An 11,019-nucleotide genomic window follows, 5' to 3' on the forward strand; every position below is an offset into this window, starting at 1 on the left:
TCGGGCCGGCGCGTCCACGGGGGCCCTGGAGAGGCCGGTGGGGCTGCGAACTGCTAGGTCATCCTCCAGGGACTTTAGACCCTCGGACAAACACGGACGCGGCAAAGCCAAGTCTTCTCCGGGCCGTCCATTCCCGGCCGACCACGGTGCGCGCCCGGAGTCCCGCGGCGGCCGGCCGTCCCCGGGGCCCCCAAAACTGGGCAGACGAGCTTCGCTGGGAGCCGGGGCGTCTGCCGGCGGCCCCGCCGTCCTGGGCGTCCCGAGAAGCGGCAGGTGCCTTTCCGGCTCAGTCCGCTGCCGCCGGCCCCGGGCGTGCGTCGCGCGGTCGGGAGGCCGCCCGGGGCCCTCCCGCTGCAGGGAGCAACTTCCGTCGAAGCCGGCCTCCGGGGAGCCCCCAAACCGACCTGGGACCCCCGAGCGACCGCGCGGGCCCGTTGCGCGCCCCCCGCCGCAAACGGCAGCCGGCGCTCGCTTTCCGCCCCGAACGCCGTCGGCTGCGGCCCTCGGGGCGCGGCGAGCCCGCGGGGCTTCGGACGGCCGGAGCGGCGCAGGCCGCAGACCCCGGGCCGGGGGTTCCCGATGCCACCGGTGCCCGGGCGGCGCGTCCCCCGCCGCGGCCGCCGCGCGCGTGGAGGAGGCGGGGCGGGGCGAGGGCCCAGCCCATGCAAGGCGGCCGCGGTGCTGCCCGGCCCCGCCGCCGCCGCCGCCGCCCGCGCCCTGGCCTCACTCGCGGGCGTCCCGAGCCGCCTCCCCCTTCCGCGCCCGACACGCCGCCGCCATCTTGTTTACCTCCCGCCCCCGCCCTGCGCCGCCGCGCCGCCGCACGTACGCCGCGGGCCCGCCCCTCGCGGCGCCGACGTGCCCGCCCGTTGGCCGAGCCGACAGGCCCGGCCCCCCCGCTCCCGCCCACACCGCCGCCGTCGATTGGTCCGTTTGGAACCGCCCCCCCATCCCGGCGGGCACCCGAGCAGATTGGTTGCGCTCGGCCCCGCCCCGGGGGCCGATACGGCTTTGCTCATTGGCCTGCGGAGACGCCCATCAAAGGGAGGGGCTGCAAGCGGGCGTTGAGAGGTGAGGCTGTGGCATTGACCTCAGAGGGGTTTGGGACTGGGGTCGGCGGTCGTGAACATCGACGGCTTTCTCCGAAGGGCCGTGGGGTAGGTGCGGTCTTTGGTGTGGGTGCAGCCCTCGTGGGCTAGGACAACGGCTCGGAGACCCATCAAGGCTCCTGCCAGGCCCGCTCTCTTGGCACCCCTCTTTGACGTGAGGTCAAGGGTCAAAAAGTAAGCCCAGAGTGGCCGATTCATTACAAAAGCCTCGATTAAGCATCTCCGGGGCCGGAGCGGGAGAGGTGCGCATGACGGTTTCGTCCCTAAGGAACCGGGGGTGAAAACACAGAACAGAGGTGGGACAGTCTCGGCAAGGTGTTTTAGCTGAAAGATAAAAAGTTGACGAACTACAGCTTGATGAAGCTGAAAATACCTCCTTTGTTAACAGGCCCTTTCTGCCTTTTATCACTAGAGTATTTTGCTAATACAAACTGTCTTATGTGAAGCTCTTGAGTCGCAATAGCCAAAAAGTGAAAACTAGAAGCTGACAAATCGGATTTGGGTTCCAGGGTGGGGATTCTGAGCCTAGGACCTGTAACTCTCTAAAACGGTGCAAAATTGAGTGTACCCATGTGCATACTGTTGGAAACAACCCTTGAGTTTCATCAGATTCAGAAAAGAATGAGGGGATTGGTGTGAGTTTGGGAAGAGTACGGGGTACAAGGTGCACCAGCATACCAACAAGCCCTAACCAAAACACGTGGATCGGCCCCAAACTCCTTTAGAGAGGTAAATCATAAAGATCAGAGCAGAAAACAAGTAGAAAAATAGAGAAAAGTCAATAAAACCAAAAATTGTTCTTTGAGAAGATCCAAAAATTTCTACAAAACCGTAGGTAGACTGGCCAAGAAAAAAAGACCACTGATACCAGCAATGAAAGAAAGGATATTAGTCACCACAGACCCTACAGATATCAAAAGGATTAAAATGCCGGAGACAACTGTATGTCCATAAATTTGACATTCTACTTGGAATGGACCAACACCTTGAAAGTCACTAAAACGAAAGCTCACTCAATAATAGATCATCTGCATAGTCTTACATCTATCAAATCTGTAGTGAAAAATCTTTCAACAGAGACAATCCTCCACAAAAGGCTTTTCGGCCAAAAAGAGAGATTATCTTTAGTGGAAACTGAGGGCGCGCTCCCCAGAACGGGAGAGGCTGACAAACGGAGAGAAGTTCCCGCCCCTGGTCCCTGATTGGTCCATTTCTGTGCAAGTGAGAACTCCAAATTCTCACAGTTTGATTGGTCCAAATAGCACCACCAGGATATAACTGTGCAGCTCTGGTTGGACCCGTAAAGTCTGATTCCTTCCTATTGGTTGAATTTTGGTCCTAGGAGCTCACTTAAAAGGGGCTTCCGGAGGTTGGCAGCCCAGTCTGTAGCTTTTCCCTGGTGTGCACCTTGGGTGAGAGGCTCCGGTAGACAATGGCTGCTGGCTCTATGAACTTGGGCCCAGTTAACCACGAGGAGTCTTTCTTGGCTGGTATTCTTTCCCGGGTCAATGCAATTAAGACTCAGATGGTTTCACTAGTGAATTTCCACCAAATGTTTCAGGAAGAAATAACACCAGTTCTAAACAATCTCTCCCAGAAAACGGAAGAGGAGGGAATGCCGCTCAACTCAAATTCCTTTTGGTAGCTTCTAATTTTTCGATTGCTGGCTTATGCTCAAACTTCTTGGCATCTGGGGACCCTGCTCTCTTTCCTTCAAAGTGCCGCAGTCCTCTGCTGATGTGCAGAACATACGGAAGGAAGGGACTTGAGAAATGTCAGGTAGCCATTGCAGAAAGTCCTTGAAGGCGAGATCTGCCCAGATGCCACCTCCTCCAAGAAGCTCTCCTGGTCATTCCCTGGAACTTAGCCCCTTTCCAGTTTGATTTTCTTCTTAACTGTTGACACCATTAGAAATCATCTCATTTATATATTTCTCTGCCCATTTTTATTCTGTCCCTGGCACTAGCCTGAGAGCTCACTGGGGCTGGGTTTGTCTTGGTCACTGCTGTTCCCTTAGCAATAAGAGTTGTGCCACCCAGCATTGCGGCCACTGCCACCTGTCTACTCAGCCCTTGTAACGTGGCTGCCTGGATTAGGACATGCTGTGAGTGTAAACTATACACTGGGTTTCAAAGGCTTATCATGAAAAAATAGATACCAACATGTCATTAATAACTACAATGAGAAAACACAATAACTTACACTGATCGCATGTTAAAATGACATGATTTTGAATATATTCGATTGAAAGAAGTATGTTAATAAAAATTAACCACTTCATACCCAGTAGGATGGCTCTAATAAAAAAACTGACAATAACAACAAGTATTGACGAAGATGTGGAGAAACAAGAACCTGCATAGAAATCATGCAGCTATGATGGAAAAGTCAAATGGCCACAGCGTTCCCATGTGGCCCAGCAACTCCACGTCCACACAAAAACTTGTCCACAGATTCTCAGAGCAGCAGGGTTCGCCGAGCCAAGAACGAACCTGAATGTCCGCTAGTGGGTGATGATGAACACAACGTGCCCACCCACATGGGGGTGTCACTTGGCCATGAAAAGGGGGGAGGCGCTGACACTCACTAAGGGGACAGACCTTGAATACACAATGCTCAGTGAGAGACGCTGGACACAGAAGCCCACACGGTGTGCGATTACTTTTACACGGCGAATCGGCAGATGGGAAGCGGGTCTGTGGCTGTCAGGGGCTGGGGAGGTGTTGGGGGCAGTGACTGCTGATGCGTACAGGGCTGCTTTTCGGGGTAGTGGACTATTCCAAAGTCCTCCCTCCTGTGCCATCACAGGCAAGCAGACTGAGACTGGCAGAGGGGAAGCTACCTGCCCACATCCCTGGTGACGGGGGAACTTGTGCCCGAGTGCCAGCCCGGAAGTCCCCAGGAGTCCTGTAAGGGTTCCAGCACCATCCGCTCAGGGTGATGCGGGCCTGGGGGTGCCCACCTGTCCTATCTAGCATTCATAGCGAGCAGGCCAGGCCAGCACAAATATTTTGGGGGCCCTTCCCAGCAACACAGGGCCCGAGACCCCTATGGAGGCTGCTCTGAGTTTCTCTAGGGATCCCTTCACTGGCCCCAAACTTCCTAGTCGAAATCCTGTTAGGGGGTCCTGGTCTCACTGTCTCTGCAAGGGGGGATTAACAGTGCTGCATGTCATCACATGTGAGGCCACGGGTAATGACTGTGCTACTGCTAAATAAACCGCCAGAGAATCAAAGACTAGCAGCTGGCAATGACGCTGGGCAGCCTGACCTCTGGGAAGGCGACTCAGGACAAAGGGGACTCGCTGTAGGGGTAGGGGGGTAGGCGGCAGTGACGTTCATGACAGCTCTGGGCAGGTCCTTCCCTTCTCTCATCCTCACCAACCTGCAGGTTTTGTTAAGCTCCAGGGTCACAGGTGGGGGCCCCGGGTTACAGGTGGCTGCTGCACATAAATGGAATGGCCATGCATAGATGCTCATGTCCAGCTGAACCCCAGACACCCCATTTCCTTGCTGACCCTTTGCTTCCTCCAGCCCCAGTGCCAAGACCATCCTCAGCCTTCCCTGCTGAGGACAGGGCAAGTCAACAGCCCTCCTGACCTCGCCTGACCTACTGTCCCCTCCCTGGATCTCCTCCCACTGGGGGGTGACTTCCTGGCCCCACAGAGTGCAGCCCCCAAAACAAGGTCCACCCCTCCCAGACCCAGCCCTGGTTGCAGGTTAGGATGCAGCCAGGGAGCTGCGGGGTGTGTGGGGACATGTGACCACCAGGGGGCAGGCAGGGAAGGTGGCCCAGGCTCCCTATTTGCCTGCAGGCTGTGTGATCCTTGTGACCCCAGAATTTCAAATCCACATATGGTCCCTGGATTGTCACCATTATCTGTTGGACCTTGTCAGAGATACAGCGGTGATGCCATAGTCACCCACCCTTCAATCTCAACCAGGTCCTGCATCTCCCACATGGGATCCAGCCCAGCTCACTCTGTGGGGGGCCGTCTTGAGCACTGTGGGGTACTGAGCAGCACCCATGGGCCCCACACTCAATGCCAGGAGCAACTCCAGTCATGACAGCCACAGATGTCGCCAGACACTGCCCAGTGGCCCCTGAGGACAACGTCACCCATAACTGGGAACCACCGGTTTAAATACAACAGTACGAATGAAAAAATGACTTGCGCAATTTTGCTTCAAGACACTCCCGGACGTCATGCGATTGGAAGCAAGTGTCCCGATGTGGCCAGTGGAGTTTTAAAGCATAGTTGAGTTGAATGGTAACGCCCAAGAGATGAGCAACCCAGGTCCCCAGAACCTATGAATGTGGCCTCGCCCAGAAGCAGGGGCCTTGCAGTTGTCACGGGAAGGTTCTCGAGATCGTGGATTTCTCGGGTGGGCCCTAATCCAATGCCGGTGTCCTTATAAGACACAGAGGAGCCACGTGGAAGGCAGACAGTGGGGTGACTTGGCCACGTGTCCAGGGAAGCTGAGAGGCAGGCAGGAAGGACCCTCCCCAGCAGCCAGGCCTGCTGCACCTGGATCCCAGAAGTCTGGCCTCCAGAACGTGAGAGGATCAACTGTTGTTTTAAGCCATCCAACGTGGCCACTTGTCAATGCTGCCCCGGCGAGCTAACACCTAAAGTTACTGAGGATAACCTATGACGTGAAGATGCAGTCCTACAAAAACTCAGCTCTGCAATCACTACCACGATCAAGAAATAAAGTACTGGACGTGGCTGCATGGCGTAGCGGTTGCACATCTGCTTTACACGCAGAAGGTCCTGGGTTCGCGTCCCAGTGGAGCCATCCATGGTCCTCGGTCTACAGCCACGCCACCCTGAACAAGCCCGATGTCAGATGAGAGACCATCTAGGAAGACCAGGTGCTGTAGGCGTAAATAAAAATTAAAAAAAGAAAAAGAAAAAGAAAAAAAGGACCGAGTTTGGTCCCTATAGCTTGTCCTTCATCTGCTACTCAGCGTAGCTCCCTTGAGCTCTGTGCTCCTTACTAAGAACACCCAGGGCCCCTCATTATGCATCCCAAACAGTCCACTGCCCGGATATCAGCTTTTCACCTACTCACCAGTTGAGGGACACGGTTGTTTTTGGCGTCTGATCTGCACGGCAGTGAACACGTGTGTGCAGGTGTGTGTGTGCAGTTTGCACTCGGGTAATGCCTGTGAGTGGACTGGCCGGGTCACACGGTCTTCCTATTCAACATTCTGAGAAACTGCCACGCTGCCCTCTGAAGTGGCTGCATGACGCCCAGCGACGTCTACGTTCCAACTCTGTGTCACCAGCGTCTGGTTCTACGTTTTCCCCAAACAGGCGGCAGTTTTAAATGCGGCATAAACACGCACACGTGCACGCAGAGTGATGGATCCTCAAACGTGTGCTCAAACACAGTAAAACATGAATCGCAGGACCCAGAACTAGAATTCAGCTTTTTTCACAAAATCTCTTCAACCCTTCTCCGCACCTGAAACATTCATCATTCAATGCTGGGGCAACAGCATTCTAGGGAAGAACGGAGGTGAAGCGAGACTGGCCAGGAGGTAAATCATGGTCGAGGCAGGTGCGTGGCTCGGCTTCCTCCTCCCGCGTTAGGGATCCTCTGCGACGTAAAGGGGGTCCACCATACTACACGACTGTTAGGATAGCTACTACCAGAAAACAGTGAAAGAAAAAACCCCACAAAAACCAGACGAGAAGTGATGGCAAGGATGTAGAAAATCTGGAAGCTCGTGCCTGGCTGGTAGGGAAGCCACTGTGGAAAATGCTACAGGTTTCTCAAAGAATTAAACGGAATTCCCATCCCATCCAGCAATCCCCTACTGGGAACTCACTCTACAAGAAGCAGGAGCAGGGCCTGGCAGAGAACTCTGTCCGTGTGGGTCCGAGCAGCACGATTCACAACAGCCAGAAAGTGTCCCCTGCGGTGACTCCGACTTCCCACTGCTCAGGCTGAACCCTGGGCGTGACCCCGACTCTCCACATACTCAGGGACTCTCGGAGCCTCCCCACTGCCTGGACAGTCACCCCCCTGGCAGGTCGAGGCATCCGCCATCTCTCCTGCTGAGTCTGCACATCTGGCCCTCGCAAAGGAACGCATGGGATCAAGATGCTTCAGGAAGGATTCGGAAGGATCCTTCTATACAGCACACCCTACAGGGGGGACATGTGACTCCACTCACACGACACCCTAGTCTGTCCTGGCGAAGGCTCAACCTAAGGCCGGGGATCCCAGGGTCACCGTGAAAGGCTTTTGGTCACTAATCAGGAAGACCACGTCCACAAAGAGGGACGTACGCAGGTGCGTGCCGAGGGTCAAGAGCACAAAGGGACGCGGGGCAAGTGTGTACGTCCGGGGTACAGAGGGATGAGGCTCAGGTCGCGCCAAGGATCCCACTGTTCACGTACTTCAACTGTAGAAATCCACTAAGACCGGGCAGCACGGGGGTCTGCGGGGGTGGGAGTGGCTACCGCCAGCTGAGCCATGGCCACCACCATGGGCTGGACAGAGCCGAAACGCTGAGTGGCAGAACTTGCCAGTCTGAGGCTGGAAGAGCAGGGAGAGGCGCAAAGACAGCGCAGAACGCAGCCATCCCCCCGACTTGTCACAGGGCCCTAGTCACTCAGAGGTCCCAGCTTCCCACTCCCCCTGCCGACAGCTAAGATTGAGTGCACGACTGCCACTCTACCTACAGCAGAAAACTCAGAGATAGTTACGACCCAGCACTGGGACACGCCGCACAAGTCAAGCCTGACCAGAGCATCCAGGTATGGCCCAGCCTCCTTCTGGGGGGTGGGAAGGTCGTCAAGCCCCCCCATTCTGCCCCGAGCCCCAGACGGTTGGAAGGAGGCGGCAGACGCGGACAGAGGTGCTGGTCCTTTATTGGCCAAGCAGACTACTTGAGGGGAATGAAGCGGGAGGAGTGGGTGGCCCCAATGCCAGGCCGGCCGTGCTTCACCGGCTTGTAGGTGATGGAGAACTCGCCCAGGTAGTGACCGATCATCTCAGGCTGTGGAGGTGAGAACAGGCTGGTGTGAGGGGACCCGGGATGGACGGGCCCCCGCCCGCCCAGGCAGCAGGGCCCCACGCACCTTGATTTCCACCTGGTTGAAGGTCTTGCCGTTGTAGACGCCCACCATGCTGCCCACCATCTCCGGCAGGATGATCATGTCCCGCAGGTGCGTCTTCACCACCTCCGGCTTCTCCATGGGCGGTGCCTCCTTCTTGGCCTTGCGCAGACGCTTCAGCAGCGAGTGCTGCTTCCTCCGCAGGCCCCGGTTCAGCCGCCGCCGCTGCCGGGCGCTGTACAGCTGCATCAGCTGCTCACTGGGGACAGACGGGACAGTAAGGGTGGCCCGGGCCCTGGTGGAGCGCCACCGCACACCCGCCAACACTTCTGCACTGCATAGTCCCCCAGGACAGGTCAAATATTCAAGATGAACCCCCGCATCGCTATCTAGAGATGCAGACACGAGGTGGGAGGACAGGAGGCTCGGGTGAGCTGCGGCCACCTGCTAAAGCCTCAGGAACCCCCCAGCCAACCCGCAGCCTGCTGTGTGCCCCGGAAAGCAGGGCCTCCACGCCTGGGCCCTGGCACACCAACCGGAGACTCGGTCCCCAGCTGTCAGCAAGCCGCTCCCCCCATCCGGGGCCCAACCGCATCCAGCCTGGCCCCTGGGGGAGCAGAGTTTTAAGAAGCACAAAACCGGACCACCAGCGCCCCGCTTAGAAGCTTCAAGCTCCGGCCAAATCTTAGACTCGAGGCCGGCAAATCCTGCTCACGCCGAACCCCGGCCTGCCGCTCGGCACTGTGAGGCTCGCGAGCTGCACACATTTAAGTTTCCAGACGGGGAGGTGTCAAGAGAACACTCGCCAATGATGTTAAAGTCAAACCTTAGCGTCTCCAAATTACGTTTTACCCGCACGCAGCCCCGCCATCCGTCTACACTCGGTGTACGGCCGCGACGGCAGGTCAGCCTGCAGCCCCCAGCGCCCCCGGGGCCCCTTCCCGCCGCCACCCTTCACCGGGCTCCCCCTTACTAGGACATGTCCAGCAGCTGGTCCAGGTCCACGCCGCGGTAGGTGAACTTGCGGAAGGTCCGCTTCTTCTTCTGCTCCACTTCCGCCTACGCAGGCCCGGGACGGGGTGAGAGGGAGCCCGAGCCCGGCTTCCCACCGCCGCGATCGCGGCGGGGTCACCGGGAACCAGGCTCCCGTCGAAAATTGCGCGGCACCCCCTGGGTACGGAAACCCGCAGGGACATGGCAGCTCGCGAACGTCCCAAGGCGGCACGCGCGGATCTGGGCTACGGGGGCTCGGCTGGGACATGCGAGCCGGTACGGGCCTTCCCCGCCCCTGGCGTCCCGACCCGCCACATGCCCGCCCCGCGCCCACGTGTGTGGTGGTCCCGAAAGACTAGTGAAGGCTCCCGCAGCCGTGCAGCCTAACTCCGGCCTCTGTGGCACGGCCAGAGCTCGGATGGCGGCGGATCGGTTCACACAGACGCGCCAAAGTGAAGCACTCACCATCTTGTCGGTTCTTCGGAAAGGCCCACCCACTCTGCGCCTGCGCAGTTATCGCGAGCTCGCGGACGTGCCCCGCCCCTCGGCCGTGCGTGCGCCAGAGCTTCCGCTTTGCCCGCGGAGGACGCGCGCCCCCTGCCGTCCGGAGGGCAGAGCGCAGACTGCGAAGACAAAAGCGATAGAAAGGAGACTGCGCTTTCGTGAGGGGCTTGGACCGTCCCCAGGTTGGGGTGAGCCGCCTGGGGTTTGGGGCCCCTTTCTGGAAAGTCGCTGCCTTTCGAGCCTCATATTCGTGCTCTGTAACCTCCGTTAATGGAACCTACCTAACAAGTGTTTATGGAACGCCTACTGCTTGCAGTAGGTGCCGTCAGGTAAGGTTTGGGTCCATCCAGTCCTCCATGGCTGGAGCTGGTATTCCAGACTGGGAGGCAGACAGTGAAGGACAAGGTCGCACAGATATCAGAGTCAAGAGTTAAAGCCAGGAGGGGTGGGACACCGTGGGCTTCTAATGGATCATCAGAAAAGACATCCCTGATAAGAATCAGCCAGGCTTTAATAGACAAATAGAGGCAGTAGGTATAACAGTAATAGCAAGAAAGGAACAAACAACTAGACCTAAATAGGAGTCCTATTCCCATCTGTAGACACTGGGGCTGAGTTAGTGTCCATCTGAAGGTGATTCTGGTACAGAAGTATATGATCTGACCCAGCAGTCCCACTTCTGGAAGTGAACCCCCCAAAACTGAGAGCAGCGACAGCCAGATTTGCACACGCGTGTCCACAACAGCAGGATTCATAATGGCCAAGAGGTGGAGCAACCCCAGTGTCCATGGACAGGTGATGGACAAACACAACGAGGTCCATCCACACAGTGGAATATCATTCAGCCTTGAAAAGGATGGATATCCTGACACCTGCTCAATGTGAATTGAACTGAGGACATTATGCTCAGTGACATAAGCCAGACACATAAAGACACGTCCTGTGTGATCCCACTCACCGGAGGTCCCCAGAGGAATCAGATTCAGAGACAGAGTAGATAGTAGAGCCAGGGACTGGGGGAGAGTAGTGAGTGTGTAACGGGGACAGAGTGTCAGTTTGGGACGATGAGAAAGTCCTGGAGGTGGACGGTGGGGACAGCTGCACGACACGTGAATGTGCTTAAGGCCACTGAGCTGTGCACTTAACAGTGGTTAAAAACGGCCAATCTGACGTGTATTTTGCCACAATAAAAACAACCAAACGGATGTGTTAAGCAAACTCTCAGATTTTCTAAGAAAATCACTCAAAAAATAAAGCGAAAAATATCATTAAAGGGACTGAAACGCTACACTAGAAAATACTGATTTAATGCAAGAGACGGGATTAACAGGGGGCATGAAG

The 11,019-nt window shown here is 56.8% G+C and overlaps 1 protein-coding gene across 1 annotated transcript; it reads right to left on the reverse strand.

Annotated features, from left to right (window-relative positions):
• Positions 1–7,975: 7,975 nt before the first annotated feature.
• Positions 7,976–9,761, reverse strand: RPS15 (ribosomal protein S15). Its single transcript, XM_039839078.1, has 4 exons — positions 9,640–9,761; positions 9,155–9,240; positions 8,206–8,440; positions 7,976–8,123 (listed from the first exon to the last, which is right to left on the reverse strand). Exons 1-4 carry the CDS (start codon positions 9,640–9,642, stop codon positions 8,010–8,012), a joined length of 438 nt encoding a protein of 145 aa, XP_039695012.1. The 5' UTR covers positions 9,643–9,761; the 3' UTR covers positions 7,976–8,009.
• Positions 9,762–11,019: the final 1,258 nt, after the last annotated feature.

Source organism: Pteropus medius, unplaced genomic scaffold (assembly GCF_902729225.1).
Source record: "Pteropus medius unplaced genomic scaffold, Ma_sr-lr_union100, whole genome shotgun sequence".
Taxonomy (NCBI): Eukaryota; Metazoa; Chordata; class Mammalia; order Chiroptera; family Pteropodidae; genus Pteropus; species Pteropus medius.

Bases quoted from the DNA above. Each gene is read 5' to 3' on its own strand.
- RPS15 (XM_039839078.1), bottom strand. The intron at 8,441-9,154 runs GTAAGGGGGAGC...GTCTGTCCCCAG, and splicing joins CAGCTGCTGGACATGTCCTA to TGAGCAGCTGATGCAGCTGT. The intron at 8,124-8,205 runs GTGCGTGGGGCC...TCACCTCCACAG, and splicing joins TCAACCAGGTGGAAATCAAG to CCTGAGATGATCGGTCACTA.